Source organism: Macrobrachium nipponense, chromosome 19 (assembly GCF_015104395.2).
Source record: "Macrobrachium nipponense isolate FS-2020 chromosome 19, ASM1510439v2, whole genome shotgun sequence".
In the NCBI taxonomy this organism is placed as follows: domain Eukaryota; kingdom Metazoa; phylum Arthropoda; class Malacostraca; order Decapoda; family Palaemonidae; genus Macrobrachium; species Macrobrachium nipponense.
Genome location: NC_061088.1, coordinates 3,916,452 through 3,944,118, shown reverse-complemented (window position 1 = coordinate 3,944,118; position 27,667 = coordinate 3,916,452). Strand labels below are relative to the sequence as shown.

The 27,667-nt window shown below is 38.4% G+C and overlaps 1 protein-coding gene across 1 annotated transcript in view; it reads right to left on the bottom strand.

Moving 5' to 3' along the window:
- Positions 1–356: 356 nt before the first annotated feature.
- LOC135213803 (SH3 domain-binding protein 5-like) overlaps positions 357–27,667 on the bottom strand; it is a 47,811-nt gene continuing 20,500 nt past the window's right edge. The window contains exons 5-7 of the mRNA XM_064247928.1: positions 26,716–26,976; positions 25,302–25,463; positions 357–10,720 (exon numbers count right to left, since the gene is read on the bottom strand). Of these exons, the coding sequence (XP_064103998.1) occupies positions 10,016–10,720; positions 25,302–25,463; positions 26,716–26,976 (1,128 nt within the window). The 3' untranslated portion in view covers positions 357–10,015. The remainder of the gene's footprint in view (positions 10,721–25,301; positions 25,464–26,715; positions 26,977–27,667) is intronic.

The window sequence follows — 27,667 nt, the reverse complement described above, 5'->3', positions numbered from 1 at the left end:
AATTTATGAAACAAATTTAAGAGAAAAAGCAAAAAATTCTGCCCAGCTTCAATAAAACTGGTTCAGAATTGTTTAGTATACATAAACAAAATCAAAAGTAATGGGTAAAAACTGATGCTTTATAGTTCTATGGAGGTAAACAATTAGGAATGCCATCTGTGGTACAATTAATCTATTCTAAAACAAAGGAAAAAGTAGTTAAATATGTTCTTATACTTGAACTGCAAATTTTTCAATATATATATATATATATATATATATATATATATATATATATATATATATATATATATATATATATATATATATATATATATATCTCTCTATAACCAAGCAGGAATAACAAAAAACCTATGTGAATTTTAAAACAATATATTTTAATAAGTCTACATAATACATATGCAAGTAACGAAATACATTTTTATTGATGTTAAAATATATTAATTGCACTTAAAATAACATAGGCATGCAAGAAAATTTCACCTTTTTTTAAAAAAAAGAAAAAAAGGAGCATAAATAAATTTTTCAAAAATAAATTTCAAATAAATACTCTGCAAAAAAGATGGCACATGAAGAGTAAAAATTTTCCTCAAACCGTGAAACGTAGCAAGTCCTCATCCAATTAACAACCGAAACAGTTTTCCCATATTTCAAGAAGTACATAACAATCACTTGTTGACTGAGATAAATAACAAAAAATTTCCTTTAGTGAACCTTTCCCATCGTATACCCAGCCCAGTCAACTTTTCTAACGAGAACACAATATTTCAACATAGGTATTGTGGTGTTAAGGCAATGGAAAAATATATTCCATACAAGGGAATAGAGAAAAAAAGACTCCACGTTCTACATGTTTATATAGGTATAAAAATTAGATGCAGAAATCTTGTTATATCTTCAGCAAACTCCAGTAACTACTGGTTCTATATAGAATATTGCAAGGGAAATGCTGGCAGTGGTTTATTCTAAAACAAATAAGAGTAAAACTATCACAAAAGGATATTACAGTAGTCTACTACAAACAAGGTCTGCATTTGATTTTTTGAACAGAAGGGAAGACTAAAGCAAACTTTCTAGTAATTATGAAAGAACTGAAAACAATTGCTAACACAAACATTACCGAGTGCCATTCACAATTTTGAAGGCAATGAACTTGAAAGAATGTCCAGCAAAATCTACACAATATCAATACCTTCAAATTAGGCAATAAATCTAAAAACTAATGCTTCACTTTCATTTCAGGTCTTACTAGAAAAATTTTCAGTTATATTTTTGCAGTCATATTGAACACAATTTGATAACATTTGGCCAAAGAACAATAATTTATATAGTAATGAAATCTGAAAATAGAATTCTTAGCAAATAGCACCAATAAGATAAAACAATATATGAGAAACTGCATCAAAAACAAAAGTACAGATCACCTGTACAACCAGAATTTGTACTTGTAAAATAATGAAAGGTACAAGTCATTTGTCATGAAGACATTACCTGCAAATATTTTAAGCTTTTAGGGTTGCACAACATGTAATCATTACACAAAACATAAAAGGTACATTTACTGACAACTGAAATCTTCAAGAGAGAATACAGCTTGGATTTAATCCACATTACATTTACAAGAACAGCTTAACAAAGTCCTGTCAACAAAACATCAAAACTAGAGATATCAAGAAAGCTCCTTTATTAGAATGAATGAACTTTCTTCATACTGAATACTTCGAGAGAATATGCCCCAAATAAAAAGCGCAACAGTTGTGTAAGTTCTAACTGTAACTTCTTAAGTAACAATGGTTAGTTCAATTTACCTAGTAAATAGTTACCATAACAATAAACTATTTAATCTCTTCAATTAGACTTTAATTTTTTGGTCAATAGCATTTTTTTAGTTTTGGTAAGTAGCTTTTAAAAGCCCCAAAAATGCCATGCAACTCAGAAATCCCATCAAGTAAGTTACAACTTACAAAAGTACCTAAATTGTAACAAGGTTAGTTAAAACAGCAGTGAAACCAAGAATGAAATACTATCCTGACTGTCCTGACATAATCACTTGGTAACCGAAGTCAACATTATCAATACTACCTGGATCAGAAGTGAAACTGGTTAAACTCATTATCATAAAAATAATATTCTTAATCTACAAGTGGAATTCACCCATAAAAAAAAAGGGTTGAGAACAACCCAATAATATTGGTCAGGATAAAAAAATCAGAAAAACCTCTACCCTGCAGCTGATCATATGGCATTACATACTGCAACAATTATAAAACTCTTGTCAGTAAATAAAGCAGAGTAATAGTAAATGGTCAAGCTATTAATTATGGGCAAACATAAATCAAAACCAACAAATTTTTAAGATTTAGACTTTAAACCTCATTTCTACTTGCCACTGAATGTTTCAGTATGTACATCTAAATTACAATTATCAGCAATAATTTGATAAGTACCAATGATAAATGTCATGATATGACAAAAAAAAAAAAAAAAATGCCAAAATTTGGTTCACTGCAAAGCCTAACCCCCATTTAATACATCAAGTATATTACACATCAAATTAATATATAAGCTTTCAACGAAATTTTACTTCATGATACAAACATCTTATTTTGTTTATATATATTGCTCTCACTTTGCAACAAATTAACCAAGATGTGGAATCACTCTTGAATTAAGAGACAAGTCATCTTCCAGTTTGGTATCTGCCACTAAGGGAAAGAGAGGCCACCAAATCTCACTGCTGGTTATCTGGAGCCTTTGTGAGCTCAAGATAAATTAGTTTCTTCTACAGATAAGGTTGGGAGGAGCACAACTTATTAAAAATAAATGAGATGTTTGTACTTATGAAACATGAAGTACTAGTTTCAAACGTTATACAAGTTCACACATCCTTTATGATGTGTTGATTTATAGGTGGAAGTCTTACACAGGTGTCATTATTGTCTTATGGGAAAACAAATTTACAGATGGTTACAAAGGTTCCACCATGTGTGAAATCCTCTTACATTACATTAAGACTGGCCAAATTTGAAAATGAAATCAGCTTGAAGGAATGAGGGGATTGGATGAAGAACAATCTTATTCCTAAAGCAGCAAGCATACAGACTTTTGAAAAAATCTTAACCTCAAGTACTTTTGACCAAGAGCTTAAATTTTTGTATGTCATAAAACCTTGAGTGGTTTTCCACACCAAAGGAATTAAAATCCCCTTATCAAGAAGAATGAAGCAAAAATTATTTCCATTTTGTGTAAATAAAAAAAATAAAAAAACGACTACTGAAAATTTCTTGTGTACAACCTTGAATTAACAACCTATCTTACAAAACACTCCTCAGTGTTTACAACTAGTTTGAAAGAGAAATAAAAACCTCCCTCCAAAAAAGTAAAATGAAACCATTTATATATGGTTTTCCCTCACCATGTACATAATAAAACAATATGCTTTCCTGAAAGCAAAGAGTGGAATGAAAAAAGAAATTAAAACAAACACACAGTCACTCACTTCTTATATCTAGTGAAATTTCAAACACATTTAAAATTTTTAAAAAATATTGCTATTACTTAAAAAAAAAATTACAGTGAGACTTTCTTCAATTCACCAAAGCTGGGCAAACAGAGGCTTTTGCAATAAATTAATGTCTAATGCTTCTGTCCATACCCTTGACATTTCTTTTAGATTCCTCAACAACAGATGCAAAATACAGTATCAATTATGAGCTTCTGGGAAGCTTCTAACTATCCTTGATGTTCAAGGTTGACAAAAAACTGAGCAGTCTTTAGGTACATATTTCTTTCAAGCTAGTATGTTTGGTTTTGAGGTTTTAAAGTGGCCAAAATCACAACAGTACATACATGTACAAGGTAAAAAAAAAAAAGGAGCTAATTACATTAGATGTCATAGGAAAAGGAACGAAACATTGTAAATCTTGCATTATTTTCATGAAAATACTTCATAAGGACACTAGACATCATATCAAAACCAATCACACACCAGCGAAAGCCCTCTTAGAAGCTCCTTTCATCTATAAAAAAAAAATTCAGTCAAGGAAAGCCTTTTTAAGAGGTAAATCCTAAATCTTAGAAACATTGTTGGTCCACACTATACGTATCAGCAAACGAGAACTCCTACTTTGACAAATGAGCAGAGGCTTTGGAACCTACATATAAGCTAGAGTGTTAGTGCAATGCTGTTATGTATATCTAATAGTTGGACCACAAGTTTGTGGAAATTTTGGCAAAACAGTAAAGCTTGCCGTTCACTGCCATGTAATGTACACAATGTCAGGTCTTATGACAATTAATGCATGCACTATATTTGAAGTAGTGCATGGTAACCAGTTGAAATATTTTTGTTCTAAGTAGTTTCAAACGCATTACATAAAACACTTGCATCTCAGTTGCTACGAAGCCTCTTGACAGAGAGCTATATTCACACTTAGTAAAAATACTTATTTTCCAAATACCTAAATAACATTGATGTTCTTCAATATTCAAATGAACAGTTATACAGTTGTTATCTGCATACATAATCCAAGAATATAAATGGTAAAACAAATATACATAAATGCCAATACGTACCTCATCATTTTGAAAACACCACCTTTGAAGCAGTTTCATGAAAAACAGAAACGATAGAAAAAAAACCAACATAGTGGTGGTAATAAAAAATTGACATTATTTTCATCATTAAGGAATCATCTCTAAATTTTGTACAAAAAAGTGTTTTCAGAACACAATCTATACTTGAAAAAAAAAAAAAAAATAAATTAAATTGTATAAATTCTATGTGATATCAAGCTAAAGTCCTACAAGGCACTGTTATCATTGTCTTGGTTACATTAGACATCTTACTAAAAACTGACTAAAGGATGAAAGCATTCTCTCATAGCTACCACATAATGAAATTTCTCATGAGCCTTTATAATCCAAATGCAATCACCTGAGTTGCTGGTTTCAAGATGTAAAAGATTTTCTTGCTAAAGCTTCATAAAATTAGAATCTTACAACTTAGGGAACTAATGTAGTATTTTCAACAGAAAAAATTAAAAAAGGCAAACATAAGCAGGGATGATAAAGCAATATCTGAAGCCCTCTTCATATACCCTTAAAAAGAAAACATGTATATCTTAGCTGAAACCCTGAAAGAGTTCTGTTTTCCAAGAACTGACAAATATCAATTTGAAAATTCCCTAATGGTGGGATTTCACATTGGATGGTAACAATGATCCTTTGCAGCATCCTCCAAATATTCATTGGTACACTCTGGGCTATACGTACCTGTACACCTTAATCATGACTTAGTCCTACTTTTAATGCCTGATGTGAGAACAAATCACCTGGACAAGCCCAGTGAGTCACAGAAATGTAATTTTTATAATAAAATGTAATCTTATTGCATACTTACTGAACAATTATTACAGCTGTAAAGAACCTACAACTATAATAATTGTTCGGTAAGACTGCACTAAAAATGTAATTCAAGTGGTCAGTCTTGTTCCAATTCTTCATAACAACAATAATTAATATAATGACAAAGGATATCTTTAGATTTACAGATAAAATTATGCTGTCCTTGATATATATCAATATATCCCCAAAACACAAAAATGATGGTGACTTACAGCCAGTTACATAGGTGCTACTTGCAGAGCTAAATACAGTACCTCCCAAGGCTTATCACAAGCTTTGGGTCTAACCTTCTAAAAAATGTCAAAACCTGATACGTAATAAAAGACATTTTAGTATAGCTCACATAAACATTTAAAGTATGTATCCCACAGCCAACAGTAATTTCATATGTCTAGCCCAATTTAAACAGTATTTTACAGCAACTCAATTTAGGTCTACCTGCTACATCATTTCCTCAAAAACAAAATGGCCTAACAAAAGACAATCATAATAACATAGCTAATACAGTAATAAAGTCTAGTAAATTGAAGTCTTGATAATCTGTGAGGCTACTCTTGAACTTTTCCATTTCTTCAAATACTGGATTCAAGAAGCACACTGTAACTGCTTCTTACAGGACAACCTGTACTAATACACATGTTCAATTAATTAATGAAGTACGTACCTGGTCCAGATGATCAAGGGCAATACACTGAATATTCACTAAAACGTTGTCAGAAAACAGACTTGTCCTAAATTTTTTCCAAGAAGTAGTATTCAGCACAGCAATGTGAACTTTCTAATTAGCTTAAGTTTATCTGTCCCCATTAATGATGAGACTAAAACTACCACTATGTTACAAACATTGTTAAACACCACATTGGATGAAAGTATAGTAAATGTTACTAGTTATGGAACCATTCAAAGGCCTTCATATGACAGAGAAGTACTAGTACTCCATACAAAAGAATGGGACAGATCAATCAGTTATTTTTAAATGAGAAACCTGGGGGGGGGGGGGGGGGGGTTGGAGGAAAAATGATGTAGTACAAGAATTTACTCCAACAGGATTATTTCAATGACTTCAGTATCTGAAGGCTTATCGCAGAGTGAAAAAACTTCATCAGCACTCATAGTATAAAATATATTTCTGGCAATCCATACCTCAACATAGCAGTATTTCAGAAATGCTTGTTAATAAATGGAAACACCACAGCAGAAGTATGATCTGAAAAATCATGTGCATGTTACTCCTGAAATGTCTACAAATTCTAGCAAATGTCAGGACTTGTGGTAATACTGGAACAATTCTTACCTTATTACAGTTAGCTAAAGCTCTGTGTGAATTCATTTATCATTCAAGCCAGTTACTCAAGATGTTGCAGTTCACTGCAATACTACTTTGCTCTTTCCTGTATTGTGGCCTAGATAAACTTTCTTATAACAGTAACAATGAATGATGCAAGGCACTAGCTCATTGTGTTTGTTATCTACTCAACCTACAGTGTAACGCTGGCCATCCCAAATTCAACAGATGTTAAATTAGACCATATAATATGTAGTACATATATGGCATACAACAGCACCTGCTTTTCATGTTTACAGCATTGTAGCACACGTCGACCAAAATGTGTTCTACACACAGGATAAATATCTTATGTAAATAATCTTACTGTTCAAGCAGTCTGTTTCCATCATTCATTGGTTTGCTTACAATATTGGTCAGATATAAAACATCAGTAATCTACTAAGTATAGCAGCAACACTACAGTATATGATAAAAAATAACTAAAAAATACCTTAAAAATCTATTAATTGGGTAAAGCTCTAGCTACTAATCTCAAACAAAGGAACAAACTAATGCATCTTAAAATACGATAAGAGTGAATTTCATAACCTTTTGCAGCTAATCACTGGATTAAACTTGCTAAGCTTCTCGAATTATGCAATTACAATAACTATGATATTAAAAAGTTATCCTTTAAAGAACTAAGTCTGAACTCGTAAAAATTAGACATTTCTATTCCTACTTTAAAAAAATAATAATATATTTAAATTAAGTAAGAACACATACACAGGTTGCATGTAGTAACTGCTCTCTTTGCAACTTCACAAAGCCACTTTTTTATTGCCTTAATCCACTTTTAAAACATCAATCATCCCACTAGCCCCATCCATCCATACAGCACTTCTACAGACTAAGAAGCACCAGTGAAAGAATGCAACGTTTCCACAAGTGAAACTTGCTCAACAATGTACCTATTTACTAGGGATATAATAATTTCCAAGTGTTTCTTCATTACATCAGTGACCATGATCCCTATTCTATCACTACTTCTGATGCAACATCCAGCAGAGGTCAACAGAGGATGAAGCTTTTTACAAAAAAACCTATGTACTTACGAAAAAAGCACTAGTTCATGAATCCTTCAAGTTGTTGCAAAATGTTGACCATAAAACTTAAGCTCTTGTCACTTTTTGTCAAAAGCTTTGATGAGTCTTCATATACTAGTACTAAAACTAAAACCATAGTTTGACAAAGAAAACTGTATCAACAAAATCAAACTGCCATTACCACTGGGCACATCCTTCCTTTGTTTCCACGCAACAAGAACTATATACTGATAGAAATGAAAATGACAGATACAACTGAAGGTTCATTTTTCAAAATAATTCTATGATATATAAAGAGCAACAAAGACAACAAATTAAGTCTTGTTCTCTTACTAATATTCCATGCATAACTTTGCCAAAAGAAAAACTAAACCCTATTACAAGTAAGGATGATCATTCAGGGAGCAGAGATAAATCTGCAATGGTGATAAAAAACTGATGAAATGAACACAGAACTGCAGAATATCAACGTTGCACAAGATCTTCAAAAAATATTTGAACCTTAGCACATGTGTAGCCTAAAGAAGCATCTTCCACTAACAAGACAAAGAATCAAGACCAAAGGCTGTGTAGCTCAATAAGTAACCTGTATCAGGAAATCCAAATTTAATCAAATATTGGCAACAATATAGACAAGTTTTTACCAAAAATTTGTTTTCAAGGATATTATTCCTCGTTAAATAACTGACATTAATCTTTATAATTAACCAATAAGGAAAGTCAAGGCATTCAATTATTTGTCACTCCTCACTGTAACTCAGCAAGGAATGAATTGTAAAGGTTATGAATTAGACCTAACAGCTATCAAATAGGTAAAATCGATGTTTGAATTAGAACCTACAAAACTTGAGAACCGAATCAAAATCATCTTGATTACAATAGTACGTACATTTTAATCTTCAACACATCTGAAAGATAGAGATTTATTATTCTTAGGCCACTGTGCAATATTCTTAATCTTCCCTTCCACAAGACTTCCACCGAATATCAATGAGAACCATGAATAACAGGATTGCAGTATCTAGGAAATCACAAAATTAATTTATGTAACAATTATTAGGCAGCTAAAATACCTGAAAAATAGTGCAGTATCTCCAAAGGATTACCATCATACTTGGACTGACAAGTATCAAAAACATCTGGTCTATATGGCTGATATAACAAAATCCTTTCGAGTGCACCACACCAAGAGAAAACAACGACACTAAACCAAGAAGACGTCAAGTATTTAGTTACAAATATCTTTTACATACAATGGTTTCTGTGAAAAAATCTTGAACTCATTTTTTAAGATTCATAAACCAGCTGTATGTGAACACTTGTAGTAAGAAACATCAATCTGCTGGTTGAAACCAACTCTCTCACCCAATGAGCTTTGGAAATGTAACAATCGCTCTCAATAAAAAGTTGTCATGATACAGCTCCTCACCTGTTCTGTTACCAAGAGGTGAAAGGTATCAATGAATCACATCTTTTAGCAGAAACATGAATAAGTGTTGATGAACAAGAATTTGCTAAGGAATAATGTCAATGTTTAAGGCTTATATGTTCCTCCATCACAGAGCCCATTTATCACAAAATGCCATTAAATTTCATTGTTACTATGGTGAATCATTCATTATAAACAACTGACAACATTAATTTATAAAAATAGAGTTATTTGTCAACAGCTACACCTATACCTAAGTTTAAATTACACAACAAGTAGTAGTATATATTCAATCTTCAACAAACATTATTTAGCTGCATGGCTTCACATCTCAAATTTGATTTGCTGCTTGTACTGTTTACTTTTCCAGTCTAAAACCTATTTACCTGCTTTTCTTTGCAACTTTCAAAAAAAAAAAATTACTGTAGTCTTTTCTTACTCTAATATTTTTAAATGATAGAAATAAAGCAGACTCAAAACAGTTCCACAAGACCAATGGGCATGTACAACTTAGAAGAGCACAGTAGGATGTTTAATAGGTCAAAGCTTTGTTCTGTTACAACTCACTTCACTGAACATAAAATCTGAATGAAAATGTTTAACACAAGTTATGAATTTCATGACCTAATATAGACTACAGCACTTTTATGCTTACTTGCTACAAGTTAGTTTCAGACATTTCAAAGGCATTAAAACTTCCTTCTCTGACATCTATCTTAAAAAGGAGTTGACCACAATCATTCATCTTAAGGATCACAGAATGAAGAGGGTGCTGAAAGCCTAGATACACCTTTTCTTTAAAAAAAGTTACTCTGGAATTACACTTAAAATTCTGCTGGGTTGGCACATGGCAGGAGGAGGGGATGATGATCCATCACCCCTTTCCTTCACTTGGTTACAGTCATCGTCTGAGTCTGAGGAGTCGCCACTGTTGTCAGCCTGACATTCATTACTCTTGCAAGAGCTCCTGCTCTCCAAAGCATCCTTATTCCGATTCACATCAGTTCCTGTATTGTCTAAAGTGTTCATTACCATAGGAATCACATTAGTTCTCAAAGTCGATGTTGGAATATTATCCACTGTATTACTTTTGCAATCATCTTCTGTCTTGGAAGTGACCTCCCAGACAGAAAAGCCCTCATCATTACCTTCCTCCAAACTTATTTCTATATCTTCAATGTCGGTTTCATTGTCCTCTACAACAGTTGTACTACATGGTTCATTATCAAGTTTAGGAATATTCAAATTGGTATTCACAGCCAGAATAATATTCTTCCCTTCCGTAGGACTTTGGGCACCGTCACTTTCCGAACCTTGACTACTCGCACCACTTACAACTCTCTCCTCTTCCACCGTAATTTCCACTGCAGAAATGGAGGCACAGCTGCTTCCTGTCACAGTTCGTTCTCGACCATCAGGGGAACCGGTGTCAGACAAAACTTCTTCCTCTGTGGAACAGCTGTCATTTTTTACCTGCAGTTTTTCAAGTTTCTCCCTTAAAGTTTCCCAATACTGAAAGAGGAAAAAAAATTCAAATTTAAGAAGTGTAGAAAAACACAAAAGGAAGGCTTCCTGGCAAAATTACGCATAGAAGATTGAATTACAACCAAAAATTTCTAATAAACAATTGTACAATTGTTGCTTCACTCTCAATGTAATTATGTTACAACTCATTATTTATTGATTATTGATCAGGTGGGGTTGGTGGGATGTAAGGCCTTAGAAATAAAAAAAGAAAGAAAGAAAAAAAAAACTCTTATGTTCACTCAGGCATAAAGCTGACTTTACTCAAATTTGCTGACATACGCCCATCCCAACTAATGATCCAAACTGAATGAAATTCCCCAAAAGGCACAGGAACAAAACATTAAGAGCAAATACCTTAAAAAGTACAATAGAGTGAATGGGTGATGCACTTCTTCCCAAGTAACCAAAAAATATATGTATAACGCAGAACATGTTATTGTTAGTATACAATAAGGTTTTGTACATACTTACCTGGCAGATATATACTTAGCTATACGTCTCTGACGTCACGACAGAATTCAAAACTCGCGGCACACACGACAGGTAGGTCAGGTGATCTACCTTACCCGCCGCTGGGTGGCGGCTGGAAGAACCAATCTCCCTTTCCAGCCAGAATTTTTCCTTCCACCGGTCTCCTGAGGGGAGGCTGGGCGGGCCATCAATCGTATATATCTGCCAGGTAAGTATGTACAAAACCTTATTGTATACTAACAATAACATTTTTGTACATGAACTTTCCTGTCAGATATATACTTAGCTGATTGACACCCTTGGTGGAGGGAAAGAGACAGCAATATAAATATGGAAAAAAGGGGAAAACAACACTAGTTGTAGGATGTAAATACAACCTTGGTTCTTACCTGTTTAGGCAGAAGACTTCGTAGTTACTGTCTATGAGTCTGCGTTGCCTTAAGAGCTTCAGCGAGGGCGTGACCTACAGCTGACAGACTCTTTGGGTCTATCAAAGGGATTTGGTTATCCGCTTACTTGATAGAATCCGAGCAGGATCTGTCAACGGGGATTCGCCCACTTATATGACAGAAACCCTAACCACTATCATTGCAAGGAGCTCAAACATAAACCGATCACCTAACCAATCTAATCATTGTTAGACTACGAAATGAAAAACATGCCTACCCGCATGTTCTTTCAAACAACCAAAAACTTACAACCTAACAAGGGGAAAACTATATACTACTAAGGATATGTCTCAGCTCCCTGCCCCAGCACCGAATCCGCCGATACGTACGGGCCTAACCCGAAGCACTTCTCATACGTAATTTTGACGTCTCTCAGATAGTGGTCTGCAAAACTGAGTTGCAACGCCAGAATGTTGCCTTCATAATATTACTCAGGGATATGTTTTTGTTAAAAGTCAATGAAACGTGGCAATAGCTCTTACCTCATGAGCTGTGACCTTAAGAACTTTGAATTGACTTTCATCACATATCGCATGCGCTTCTTTCACCAGGCTTCTGATAAAGAAAGAAAGCGCATTCTTCGAAAGAGTCCTCCTTGGATCTCTTACAGAGCACCAAAGGTTGACATCATTGCCCTTAAGTTTTTTTTTTCTTTCTCTGTAGATAGAATTTAAACTTCGAACTGGGCAAAAGCGACCTCTCTGCTTCCTCGCCTACTAATGCAGACAAGCCTTGTACTGCAAAGCTCCTAGGCCAAGGATTTGAGGGGTTCTCGTTCTTGGCTAAGAACGAAGGAAGGAACGAACAGATAGCTGCATCTCCTCTGAATCCACATTTCCTTCTAGTGCATGGAGTTCACTAACACCTCTTTGCGGAAGCCAATGCCATGAGAAAAATTGTCTTCTTCGTGAGGTCTCTAAACGAGGCAGACTGAGGCGGTTCGAACTTATTGGACCTCAGGTAACGTAGCACTACATCCAGATTCCAACTCGGAACCCCTGGAGAAACCTTCTTGGATGTTTCAAACGATCTTATTAGATCATGAAGGTCCTTATCTTCTGAAATGTTTAAGTTTCTTGTGCCTAAACACTGCAGATAGCATGCTACGATAGCCTTTAATGGTGATACCGCCAATCCACTTTCTTCCCTAAGGAAAAGTAAGAAGTCTGCTATTTGGGGTCCCACAGAGGTTCCGGAATTGGGCTACTGGAAAAAGGAAAAAAAAAAAAAGGAAAACGTGATGGTTTGCCTACACCATCGCCAAAAGAAGTCCCGACTTCGATTGGTAGACCTCTAAGGGTTTAGAAGGCCTTCTTGCCATGCTGCGATAGCCGTTTGCAAACTCTTTGCAGAAAAGGCCTCTCGTTCTGACCAAACTTTTGACAGTCTGAAGCCAGTCAGATCTAGAGCGGGGAGGTTTTTGTGATACCTCTCGAAGTGGGGTTGTTGAGCAGATCGATCCTCTGTGGTATGTTCTCGGAGGATCTACTAACCATTCCAGTACCTCTGTGAACCATACTTGTGCGGGCCAGAACGGGGCTACCAGCGTCATCCTTGCTGCCTCCGATTCTGCAAATTTCTTTAGTCTCTCTCCCACAGTATCTTGAATGGAGGAAAAGCATACATGTCTAGACCCTTCCATCTAGTAGAAACGCGTCTATCGACACTGCCCTCGGGTCCGATATCGGAGAGCAGTAGTTGGCTATCCTCGCATTCTTGGCTGTGGCGAAGAGGTCTATATGAGGCTTGCCCCAAGCTTCCACAGGTCCTGGCAAACATCCTCGTGAAGAGTCCCTCTGCAGGCAGGACTTGATCTTTCCTGCTTAGGAGGTCTGCTCTGACGTTCTTTTCTCCCTGTACGAACCTGGTAAGGAGACAAATCTTCCTTTGCTCTGCCCACAGCAGAAGTTCTTTTGCTGTCTCGTACAGGGAGAAAGAGTGAGTCCCCCCTGCTTCCTGATGTAAGCCAGGGCCGTGGTTGTTGTCCGAGTTGATCTGTACTGCTGAAGCTAGGACGTGGGGCTCGAAAGCTTTCAAAGCTAGCCAAACCGCCATCAGCTCCTTCTTGTTGATGTGCCAGGTCACCTGTTCCTTCTTCCAGGTGCCTGACACTTCTCTTGAGCCCGAGCGTTGCTCCCCAACCTGTTTCCGAGGCGTCGGAATACAACACTTGGTTGGGGTTCGAATGTGAAGGGACATCCCTTCTGCAAACCTGAGAGGGTTGGCCCACCAAGAGAGGTCCTTCTTGATTTCCCTTGAGATCTCGAAGGAGAACTCTAGGTTTTGCGAACGACACCTCCAGTTTCGATGTAGAAAGAAACTGGAGAGGTCTGAGGTGCAACCTTCCTAGAGAAAGGAATTGCTCCAACGAGGAGAGTGTCCCCAACATACTCATCCACTCCCGCGCTGTGCATACTTCTTTCTCTAGGAAGGCTTTGACTTTCTCTGACCCTCGGGCTATCCGTTCTGGAGACGGAAAAGCCCGAAAATCCAGAGAAGCCATCCGAATCCCCAGATAGATACGATCTTGACTGGGGATCAACTGAGACTTTTGAAAGTTCACCAAAAGTCCCAGAGAACTTGCCATGAAAAGGGTCTTTTGTAGGTCCTCCAAACATCTTTTCTGCGACTTGGCTCTGATTAGCCAGGTCGTCCAAGTAAAGGGACACTCTGACTCCCTCCAAATGTAGCCATCTTGCTACATTTTTCATTAGTCCTGTGAAGACCTGAGGGGCTGTTGAAAGGCCGAAGCACAAAGCCCTGAACTGGAATATCCTTCCTCCCATCATGAACCTGAGGTATTTCCTTGAAGAAGGATGGATAGGCACATGGAAGTAAGCGTCCTGAAGATCTAGGGACACCATCCAGTCCCCTGGCCGAAGGGCCGCCAAACACTGAGGATGTCGTCTCCATGGCGAACTTCCTCTTTTCTACAAAGAAATTCAGGGCGCTTACATCCAGAACCGGTCTCCATCCTCCTGAGGCTTTTGGAACTAGAAGAAAAAGGCGGTTGTAAAAGCCCCGCTGAGCAAGGGTCGCTCACTAGCTCTATAGCCTCTTTCTCGAACATTGTTCCACTGCTTGTGTTAAAGCAAGGATCATGATGGGATCCCTGTACCTGGCCACCAACTCCCTCGGAGTCGTTGTCAACGGTGGTCTTTCCGTAAAGGGAATCAGATATCCTTTCCGGATAATCGAGAGGGACCAGTTGTCCGCTCCTCTCTTTGCCCAGGCTTCGAGAATCTTAGAAGTCTGGCACCTACTGGTGTTTGGAGGACTACTTCCCTACTTCTTAGCTCTGCAGAGCGTGAGAAGGATCTACCTCTCTTGAAAGGTCTATTACCTCTCGAGTAGAGGCTCTAGAAGGAGGGCCCCCTCGAAAGGGCTCCTGTCTAGCTGGAGTCTCCCTTCTTCGTCTTCGTCTGGAAGGAGGTCCTAGGCTTCCGTGCCGACTGCGCGAGCATGTCCTGAGTCGCCTTCGCAGAGATAGATCCTGAGATGTCCTGTATTATCTTCTTCGGAAATAGCAGAGGCGAGAGCTGCGAATACAGAAGAGAGGCTCTTTGGGCATGCGAAACAGACTTAGTCAGAAAAGAGCAGAAGACTGATCTCTTCTTAAGGATCCCTGCTCCAAACAGGGAGGCTATTTCGCTCGATCCATCTCTAACTGCTTTTATTAATGCACGTTAGAACACTGTTGAGATCTTCTGGCGAAATAGCATCCGGGTTCTGAGTCTTCTTAGCCAAGACCCCCAAAGACCAGTCAAGGAAGTTGAAGACTTCCAAGACTCTAAACATTCCCTTCAGCAGGTGGTCAAGCTCGTTCATAGCCCAGGTAGTCTTAGCAGACAAAAGAGCGAGCGTCGTGCTGCATCTACCAGAGAAGAGAGTCCGCATCCGCCGATGAAGGAAGACCCAGGCCTAGGGGTTCTCCAGACTCGTACCAAAATCCCAGTCTGCCCGTAAGCTTGGAAGGAGGGGAAGAAAACACAGTCTTCCCTTTCTCTTCCTTAGAAAAGCAGCCAATCACCAAAACCTCTCAAAGCCTTCTTCATTGAGATGGTTGGCTTCATCCTCACACAAGAGGAAACTTTCGTCTTCTTCGAAGTCGAGAATAAAGAGAGAGGAGACGGAGGAGAGACGGGAGTAAGGGAGTCTCCAAACTCTTGAAGAAGGAGATCTGTAAGGATCTTATAGGACGAACTGACGAGTCCTTCTTCACCAAATCCTCTTCTGAAGGTTCAACTTCATCCACTGAAGAACCCTCCGCTTCTTAACGAGGGCAGTTAGCCTTCTCTAAAGAAGTGCGCCTGTCCAGAGAGTGTAGTAGCAGACTGGCGCCTATCAGGGGAAGCCAAAGTTTCTGGAGAGCTCCTCTCGAATGAGTCCTTCCTACTCTGATGAGTGCGTGCTCTTTGATCCTTAATCCTACTCCTAGAATTCCGGGCTTCCAAAGGGGAGAGCGCCTGCTAGGAGAGGAGAGCCTACTATGCTCAAGGTGCTTCTCAGGATCCATGCGCCTGTTCAAAGGAGAGCGGCTGCCAGGCGAGCTGCGCCTACCATGAGGCGAACGCCTACTAGGCTCTTGGCGCCTACTTACAGGAGAGCGAAGCCCTGGAGAAGGTCGCCTACTAGGAGACCGGCGTCTACCATGCTCCACAAACTTCGATCCAGATTGTTGTGTCTCTTCAAAAGGTAGTCTCCCAGAAGAGACATATCTTTCAGGCTCTACACGCCTGTCCTGAACAGAGCGGCTAAAAGGAGAGCCGCGCCTATCAGGAGAAAAGCGCCTATCCTCTCGCACCACGCTTGGGAGCAGGAGAGCGTCTACTTGGGGAGTATGCGCCTACTAGGCTCAAGGTGCACTAACAAAAGGCGAGATCCTGTCTCTTGACGAATCCATCAAAGAGTAGGCTCTCTTATCCGGAGAATGAAGGATCTTCGGAAATGAGCGAGAAGACGAGGCTGTACGCCTGTCTTTAGACGAACGCCTACTAGGCGCTAGATCCCTTCCTACTGGAGAGATGTAGTCACAGGAGAAAGCTTCTTGGGCGATTGACGCCTGGAAGGACGACAAGACGCCTGCGAGGGAGAGCGCCTCCTTCCATCCCGCTGATACAGGAGAGAGAACCGACTCTGACTGAGACGGTAACACAGGCGAAGGAATCCTAGACTTCTTGACAGGGAGAGAGACGTCTTTCCGACGCGTTCCTCCTGCCAAGGAGCCCGCCAGCGCCGAAATCTGCGCTTGCAGTCCAGCAAGAATTCGAGCTGGAGATCTTGCAAAATCCTCCACCGGAGAAGAGGCTCGAAGCCTACTATGATGGCGAGAACTCCTGCTCCCATCCATGGGTTTTTCGTGATCTCTACTTTCCCAGGTCTCTTCTTTGGAAAAACTTCCGGGCTGGAAGGAAAGGCGCCAGGAGCCTTCCAGGCTCTCTTCAGCGGTCGCGAAGAATCCAAGGCGCTCCATCCTCTTCTAGGCGAAGGTGAGGAAGAAGAAGAGAAGCATTGGCGCAATACCTCCTTCTTCGCGCGAACAAGGGCAGCCTGGGTACGAGCATCAGGACTACCGAGGGGACGCCTGATCGGGGTGGGAGTTCTCCCTAACCTTCCTGCGGCTGTTGACTTTCCTCCTCCACTGGGACTGGGAGTCTGGAAGAGGTCTAGGCTGGAAGCATTAAGGAGCCGATCAGACGCACCCTCCACTGCACTGTGGTCACTGCACAATTCACCTTCACTACTCTTACCTTGCAACGAACGAATCTTCTTTTCCATGCTAAGGATCGTGGCTCTCATGGTTGCCACTTCCGTAGTCGTATCCTTAGGTTCGATGCAGGGCGCAGGAGCTGAAACTGGAGAAGGTTCTAATGTACAACAGGATTTTTCTTTTCTACCCCTCGCTAATACGAGACTTACTAGAAACTCCTAGACGAAGCCTTTCTCACCCTGTCTTTCTCTAAACTCCTCAAGTAGGAAGAAAGAGCCCTTGTCCATTCAGCCCTCATCCAAACCTTCTCACACTTCATTACACGGGTTAACAAAAGAAAACTCATTCTTTCCCTCTACATTTAAAGCAACTGTGTGAGGATCTACCGTAGCTTTCGGTAGTCTCACCTTGCATTCATCCATAGAGCACACCCTAAACATAGAAGATTTCTTAACCTCTAACTCAGACATCTCGAAATCAAAGAAAAATCCAAATCAATATCCAAAACAATCCACAAATGCGTATGCCAAGCCAACAAGATCAGGTACTTCACCGAAAGTCAGTCCAAATAAATCCACGGCAACGAGAATTGAATAAAGCTGTCAGGGGAGGTAACAAACCACAGGTGTAGTCGTCACCGGCGACAGAAAAATTCTGGCTGGAAGGGAGATTGGTTCTTCCAGCCGCCACCCAGCGGCGGGTAAGGTAGATCACCTTTTGAATTTTGGCCTAGCCTAACTCCTTTCTTTCTCTATAAAAATGAATAATCTACCACCTGTACGCTTTCTCCAACTCCAGTACACTCCAGAAATCACCTTAAAACACCAGCACCACAAGACTTACGACCCAAAAAACAACTCCTACCAGACAGAGAGCTCTCCCCTACCAACCACACACCACCAACACGTGCTTTCTACTGCCCGTGTTATTGTTTACATCCGGCCGACGCCGCCGCCATCTTGTCTATGACGTCACAGCCTATGACGTCACAACACAACTTAAATACAATCAACAGGACACATTCTAGAATCTACCACATGTTGTCTATATATAGGACACCCACCATATTTCAACAATGCATAAAATACCATAACAATTATACAATATATAATCACGCTTATCTATACCCATAACAATTTATACAATATATAATCACCACTTATCTCTTTCTCCCTCCCCTCCGACTGTTTCCTAACCTAGTATTCCCTCTTAATTTCCTTCGTCCTCCAACTCTTTACCCTCTACATAATTTCTAATACATTCCCCTGAAACTCCTGCTTTAGTTAATACATCAGCCACTTGCTCCTTTCCTTTTATCCATCTCACTCCTTTATTTCCCCGGATTCAATGGTTTCTCCCTTTATTGCAGCAATATCTATTTTTAATCTTCTTGCTACTTACACAGTGCTCGATTTGATGGCCGTCATTAGTGTTTTACTATCAGTGTTAACCAAGGCTTCTAAATTTCTCCCTCCTACTACCTCTTCCCACAAATGCTTGAAATATATCAATCCTTCTACAGCTTCCCCAACACTCAGGGCTTCAAGCCTCAATGGTGGATCTTGCCACTCTCCTGGATTTCCTAGACTTCCACCATATGGGACTTCTCCTCTTCCCATCTGTCAAAGAAATAATATAACCCAGTTGAGTATGGCCATCTTCTATGTTTCCAAATGAAGCGTCTGCATAGGTCTTCCCAATAAACCCTTTCTTCTTCCATCTCACTTATTGTAACTTCGCCCATCATGCTCTTAGTTTTTCTCACAATTTTAATAAGTTTCTTCATATCCTGAGTTGTTCCTTCTTTAAATGCTTTACTTAATTCGCTAATATCATGATATTTCTGGCATCGTGTGTAGTGTACCCAATTCAGCTGTCCTACCACTGATCTGTACTCTGTTAACTCTTTTGTTCTAGCACTCTATTACCCGTATATCTTCTAGCCTCTGGTTCTCTTATGGAATTTATATACTGCCACTGATTAAGGAAAATCTATTCTCCTTCTGCTCTATTACTACTCCTATATACTTGAACCTTTTACTCTCTTGTTCTCCTACTTGCAATTTCCCTTTCAATCTCCCAATCGTTTCCTTTAAGAATCCTTCAGTTCCTCCGTAGCAAAAAATCATCTACGTGTGTACAACAAAATGCCTTCAATTTATTGTTCTTTTTCCAAAAGAATATATTAGGTTCTAGTCTACTTCTCTCACCTTGAAGCTCCTTCACTACTTTCACCACTTTATAATACCATGCTTTTGCTGCATCCTTAGCCCCATAGACTGTTTTTTCTTCAACAACTTCCATAATCCCCTCCAACCATCTTCCCTTGGTGGCTTCAAGTACACTTCTCTTTGTATCTCGTCACCTTGTAAATATGCAGTTTTGACATCCAATGTATAACAATTCCAATTTTTCACCTTTATTATGGTTAGACAGAATTTTAAAATTTCAGCATTGCATGTGGGAGCATCCTTTTCCCACTCAGCCATTTCTTCTTCAAACCCTCTAGCTACCAATCTTGCTTTACATATCCTTTCCCCCCCTTTTATCTTTTCAGTTACTATCCATCTTGTAGATATAGCTTTTTGTCCAACATCATTTACCTCCTCATATACCTGGTTTATCTCTCCAACTTAGAAGTTCTTTTTCTTTAGCTTCCATTATGCTTCTATTTTCAAATCCAGCAACACCTCCTCTTCATCTTCAATTTTTTCTACCTGACTATAATCCCTCAAGTTAACCCACCCTTTGTCACCTGACTGTGAGTCTCGTATATTGTACGAATCAGCCCATGCTTGGCTTGATCTTTTTCCTGCAAGACTAAAATAGTCCATTCTTCTACTTGTCCTGTATCATTGTTTATAGCCCTAACTCTATTTCCCTTTTTGAATTTTGGTATCTCTTCCATTAACTCGCTTTCTATTGACCCACTTTGCCCGTTATCTTCCACTGTTTCCTCTATCACCTCTCTTTCTATAGGTCCTCTTCTGTGTTCTGCATTCCTTCTCTCACCCATTATCTCCTCTCCTTCCAGCCAATCTACTTTCCCTTCATTTGGGCCATCTGACCTACCTTTCACCCCATGGGATTTATCTATTCTAGCCGATATCTCTTCTGTATCTGGTGATCGTCGTTGAATCCTTGTCACATGTATCCTAGCTACTTCTCTTAAAGAATCCCATGTTTGACTATTATTGTTTTCCCCGATACTCCCAACTACCTGAGCAGGTCCTCTCCATTCATTTTCATTTTCCCTCTTATAGAATACCTCATCTCCTACCACTGCTTCTTCAAATTTATGTTCTCTGATGTTTTTGTTTAGCGCTATTCTTATTTTATTACAGGACTCATTTTTTATAAATGCTTCTCTGGCCTTGTGCATTGCATTCAGTGTGTCCCTTACCATACCTCTTCCATCCCTTTTTCTCTGCTTGCAGGACTAGAACTTTCTTCTCCTATTAGGTTAGGCAGTGAAGGGTTTTTTCCAAATACTAATTGGTTGGGAGAGAAACCTCCATATTCATTAAACAGTTCCTAGCACTCACTACCCATTTCAAAGCTAGGGACCAATCTACTTCCTCTTCCTCCATCATCTTCCTTACACTTCCCTTGATCATGCCTACGGTCTTTTCACATAATCCGTTGCTCCACGGAGATTCTGATGCTGTGGCTAATACTTTAATATTCCATTTTTCTGCCATCCTTACTTTTTCATTTTGAAATTCTCCCCCATTATCTGACAATATTTTGGAGGGTGCTCCAAATATAGCAAACCAGCACTCAAAAAGTATCTTTATTATAGTTTCTGGTTTCTTATCTTTTATCCAACAGGCCTGACAATATCTCGTTGCCATATCCACTATTACCAAGAACTTTCTCTCTTCTATCTCTCCCACATCCATCGCTACGACTTCATTGAACGTTTTACTCCAAGAAAAGCCTACTACCGGTTTGGCGGGGTTTCTTTTGTATTTTTACAAACCTCACAATTTTTTAATCAGTTCCGTTAGTAACTTTCTTATTTCCTCTTTTTCTTTTTCGATTAACCCATTACTCCATTGTGCTTCCTCTGTTAGCTTCCATATTTTATCTCCACTTCCATAACCAAACTGTAAATGTAATTTCTTCATTGTGTTCTTAATTTCCCTCGGATTCTTTCCCTTCCAACCCTCCAGTAATAATTCTTCTACCTTCCTCCTCCTTATAGGCACTCTTAAATGACCCTGTTCGTCTTCTCTTAACTCTACTTTCATTCCCCCTAATACTTCTACTATGACACAATTTTCTTTCAAATTTAGGGTCATACCCATTTTACTCATGGTTTGCTTACCTATCAGCCAGGGTATATCACCTTGCAGAATTTCCGTCTTCAAATAAAACTTTCTGTTTTTTAGTATCACAGGTATTTCTATTATTCCTCTGGACTTATAAGATGTCTCACCAAAATTAAACACTTTGGTTAGGGACTCTGTCCTAGTGTCCCCCCCCCCCCCCCTCACTTCTCCTCAACTCTCCTGACTCAAATCCATGACAATACGTGCTAGTCACAATTCCCCGCAAACTGTTGATTTACACCCTGTGTCCAAAATTGCATCAAACCACCTCCCATGATGCTTCCACTATTTTATTAACTTCTCCTACATAAACCTCTTCTTCTTCTGTCCCATTTTCTGTTTTTACCTTATTTTCTTCTAGTCTTGTTTCAGTTTTCTTCCTATTATGAAAATTCTGAGGACAATCCCTAGCCCAATGCCATTCTGAGCTGCATATTGCACATACTGTTACCTTCCCTTCTTTGTTTATAGGATTTCTACCACCCCTTCCTCGGTTCCATCTTCCCCGATATCTTTTGGTTTTTGCCCTCCCTCATCCCAGAACTGGCATTGCCTTCTGACGAACCCCACCATTCCCGTTCCTCTTTAGTCCCTAATCCTCAAATAGTCTTTTCATTGTTTGCGACACTGTTCCGTACTCTAGCTTTTCTTGCCCACAAGCCGATAATACCATTTGTTTTTGATTTTCGTGAGATTTGCTTGCTCTATTACATGATACCCCTTGACTTCGCCTTCAAGCGCGCCTTTCCCATTGCTCTTTCACACTCAGGATGCTGCCTTCTCGTATCTAATTAAATAGTCCGCCATATTTTCACTAGATTTCTCTTCTTATTAGAAGGTATCTTTTATTTCTACCGTAATTCTCCATTACCGAGTCTTTTAGATAGGCTTTATCTAGTTTCTCTAGGATTAACTTTGGACCCTCTGTACCAGTAAGTTTGTATCTTTATCTAATGCTTCCACTAGCTCTCGGGCTTTCCCTTTTAAGCTCATTCTCATTTCTATCGCCGGGTATTTTGTATCTTCTCCATACAACAATAGCCAATCTTCGGCTTGACCTTTCCATTCTTTGTATTCTTCTTGTATCCCGCTAAACCTAGGACATTCCCTTCTCCATCTAGTAGTCTCCCTTTGTTCACTGTCGGATCCAGGCATCTTTGATCAACCACGCTCTGCTACCAGTTTGAATTTTGGCCTAGCCTAACTCCTTTCTTTCTCTATAAAAATGAATAATCTACCCACCTGTACGCTTTCTCCAACTCCAGTACACTCCAGAAATCACCTTAAAACACCAGCACCACAAGACTTACGACCCAAAAAACAACTCCTACCAGACAGAGAGCTCTCCCCTACCAACCACACACCACACGTGCTTTCTACTGCCCCGTGTTATTGTTTACATCCGGCCGACGCCGCCGCCATCTTGTCTATGACGTCACAGCCTATGACGTCACAACACAACTTAAATACATCAACAGACACCTTCTAGAATCTACCACATGTTGTCTATATATAGGACACCCACCATATTTCAACAATGCATAAAATACCCATAACAATTATACAATATATAATCACACTTATCTATACCCATAACAATTATACAATATATAATCACACCTGACCTACCTGTCGCGTGTGCCGCGAGTTTTGAATTCTGTCGTGACGTCAGAGACGTATAGCTAAGTATATATCTGACAGGAAAGTTCATGTACAAAAACCTAAAATATAATAATGATAAAAAAAGGCAAAGGCAGCACACAGAAATGTTAGGAAAATGGAAAACAAAAAGTATTGCACGGTTGCTTCACAAAAAGCATACAAATTTTGCATTGATCATGCTCTTTGTTGTACCAATATTACTGAAATTTTTGTACTAAAAGGTTCAAGCACTTATTGGATTAGCATCAGTTCTCTTTATTTTGAAAATCCTGCCTACTTTCATGCCCTAAATTTTTCATAATGAAAATGTAATAAATTTCTCAATCCTGTATGCTACCATACCTCCTGTGAAGTGTTTCTAAATAGGTTTTTCTATACATGTAGTATTTGCTGTATTTCCCTTGACTGTTAAGTACTATCACTAAAATTCATGAAAATTCATTCTTCAGTGTTTCATTACTTCAACACTGATGTTTTCAAATGCTTTAATTAACCAGATCAATTCTTTTTAATTTTTGTGGTGGATTCAACAATCAAATTATCTTTAAAAATATTTTCTTATCTGCTTCAATACTGTGCTCGAACTCTTTTGTTTGTTTGTATGATTTTTACGTTGCATGGAACCAACAGCTTTACGTGACTTCCGAACCATGTCGAGAGTGAACTTCTATCCCCAGAAATGCTGGAACTCTTGACTAATTTATATTTCATAAAGGTAATCAATAATAAAATGAACAAGGTTGTGTCCCAGTCCCAATTTTGTCTTTCCTTTGTTGTCTTAGCGATCTTACTGTTTAGATTTAGTTTTCCTCTGCCTTTCACAAATCTCCACTTTAAGGGATGATGTATCTTCTCTTGAAAATACTCAAATCATGCACAGCTTGTTAACCAAGGGTCTTTCCACAAAATCCAAGGGAATGGAAACAAAACTAAAAAATAAAGTGAGAATACCATAATTAATGTAGTTTTGAGCAACCACGCAGAGCCAACTTAAGTCAGCCCAACCACAAGGGACTAAGAGTCTTGGAGTTTTTTAAAGTTGCAGCTGACAGACTACAAAAAGACAAATTTTTAATCAATTTATATTTTTCAAAACTAACAAACCTTTGGTATTACATATGATAATCTAGCGCCAGCTGGAAATCTAGTAAAATTAATAAGAAAAAAACTTGTGTGATCCTGGCACTATTGGCATCAGTACTTGCTCACAGGGTATTTGGGTATATGTCTGATAAAAGTCTGTGTATTATGAGACATATTCTGGTGTGAGATGACAAGGTTAGAGACAAATGATCAAAACTGCTTGGTTACACAGGTACAGTGATATCAAACATTTGTTACGGAAGATCATATTAGAAAATTTGGGGGAGAAACAAATTTCAGCAATAACCACACAGTGATTAATAGACAGTTCTGAAGAAAAAGTTACTCCTACTCCACTGTTTTCCTAAGTGAGGTATAAGACAACATGGTAGAGCCTTTAAGGAGGAAGAGATCTAAGCATATTTCCTACAATTTATGTTACTTCGCACAATGTTGGTGATAGAACAACACCATAGGGAACAAAAAAAAAGTGGAAAATCTGTGGACAAGAGAAAGCACAAAGCATGAGGGTCAATGAGTGAAAAACAAGGAATTGAGTACTAGTACATGAAATCTGGCCTGTCTGGCTCAATGCTGGGGCCAGCTGGCTTAGAGAAGTAACATCATTCAGGATAGTTTCTACTGCTGTATGTAGTGCCTTAACCAAATTCTGCAAATGAGTTACACATCACTTCACACAGTGAGCAACCTCAATAATGCAGTGGTATTTCAATAGTATGTAACATCCATACCTATTTTCAGGTGACACATGAGAGTAACTTGATTCTTTCAATGGAATTAAGTTCAATGGTATGTCTCCCTGCATACAAACATTTAAAAAAAAATAAAAAAACAACCTTTTCTTCCTTTGCTGTCATTTCTTCGAGGGGTGTGAAGGCTTTGGCGCTTGTGGGAGAACGATCTTGATCATCTGAAATTTCTGGTGGAGTCAATTCCGCCCCAACACCTGGCTCACGCGGTAAACGGCACTTACGCTGCTCGTGAATCTCTTCAGAAATCTGTGAAAATGTGGCAAATTCAAGATCAGACAGGAATGTACTCTAAGCCACCATAAAAAAACTATTCTTGTTCACCAGTGCCAAACAGTTTAGAGGGAGTGAAATAATTATCAAAAGACCAGATATGTGTGGGTACACCAGCCACAATCACATAAGCTCTGTCAGTTTACACTTATATCTATAATATATACCAACAATAATATCAGATACTTCAAAATATTATCCTTCAACTAATACAAAACAGACATTCCTAGTTGAAGACAAAACAATTCCTCCTTACTGATATGATTTGCCTGGATGGGAGTATTAACACCTCTATTCGCGGCATGTTGGTTATTTCAAATTCTCTTGACTGGAAATGACTGGCACTTTCCTACAAAAGCAATCATTTTCCTTTCTAATATATTAAAGGTAATATACTGAACAGGATAATTCCAGATGAAATGTTGATTTGTCATTTCTCATGAACATAGTTTGTTTAACCTGCCCTCTTCTGTTCCCTGATTTTGTGGCAGTCCTGCAGAGCTTCCATTGACTTGCAAACGGTCGCACATTCTGACTCTTGTACTCCAAGATTCTTTGTATAAATAATTTTTTATATAGTACAGTTTTTTATGGAGTTTTTCGGTTTTCTAATCATTATAGTACATCTATTGTTAGAGGTGGTATTGCTATCTTTAAATTTACTGTTCTCCCTTTCTTTGCTGATCTTTCTTAAACAGATTAATCAACTACTATTCTGAAGACTGATTAAATACTTCTGCTCAGGCTGAACTAAACTTTGTCTATGCAGCACGACTCAATGAAAGGGTTGTACTCTCTGCAAATGTTTGGGGCCATAACAAAACTTTTTATGACCTTTAAAGTCACACACCTATATATAAAATGACACCTGTTTCTGGGGAAAAAAAGACAACAACAGAATTCCTCTCCGTCGGGTTTAACGAGCCTAACTTGTTTACAAATACTACACAGATTACTTCCTCTTGACCAGGATGTGGATGTTTACTGAAGAGCAGAGCTTCCAATTTATTGCCAGAGCTGTTAATGTGACTCCCATGAAATTTTTACTGTACTGAGTTTTACAAATATTCATAAGTATTTGGAGTCTATTTAAATATGAACAGAAATTACTATAGTGTATTTGATAACCTTCCGAAAAAATGTAGTTAGCCAAATTGAAAGGAAAATTTGTAACCAACTTAAATCATTTACATTGCTAACATAAAGAACAGAATTCAGTACTACTTACCAATTCTAAACTTCTTAGAGACTGAGCATATGCTGACTTGGAAGCTGCAATGGCTCGCTGTAACTGTTGTACACGTTCTTTCTGCCCTTCCAACTGAGATGTAATGTTAGCCTTTTCCTCAAAATAAACAAGAGACTTGTTAATGGATGACCTGAGACCTCTCTGAAGCTGTTGGACCTTCTGCTCAGCCAGAGTAAAAGCTGATGCTCGTCTCATGTGCTCTCGCTCGCTGGCAGCCTTTTGAGCCTCTGCTTCCATGACCTGTAAGAAAGCAAGATCCATTCCAGGTTACTGTTTTCCACTAATGTCTTAATGACAATGTCTGTAAATAAAACATGATTATTCAATGTCATAAAATTATTAGTTTTTTAATAAGTGAGTTATTTGGTTATTTTTTAAGTAGTCTGATCAAACCTAAATTAAAATTCTGAATGTTCATCTCGCTGGCTAGTTCCCATATGTGTATACAATGTGTGCATGTTACAAATATTTTTAATACAGGATCTGATGATACTGTTTTAGATTTACTTTTGATTTAACATCAACTAAAAGCAAAGGAAATAATGTTTGATAATCCAAGTAAACAATTAGTTCTCCAAGTACCTCATTCTATAATCACTGATTTTTAGAAAGCTTTCTACAATGACTTGTTTGGTGCAGATGGTACCAATCCCCCTAAAGCAGATAAAGGATGACATTCTCAGAGAACTACAGCACTTGAACCAAACTATTCAATCTCCTGCAAATATTTCTTGAAATAATCCGATCATCTTGTTATCCTCAAGTTCGACACCAAGTCAATAAGTACAATAAATGTCAGTGGAGCTTTGGTGTTGCCTTCTCAGGTTTGAATGTGGGTGTTGACTGTTCATTTTAAGGGAAACATGATATTGTTATAATACAATAAAGTTTCATACATACTTACCTGGCAGATATATACGATTAGGGCCCA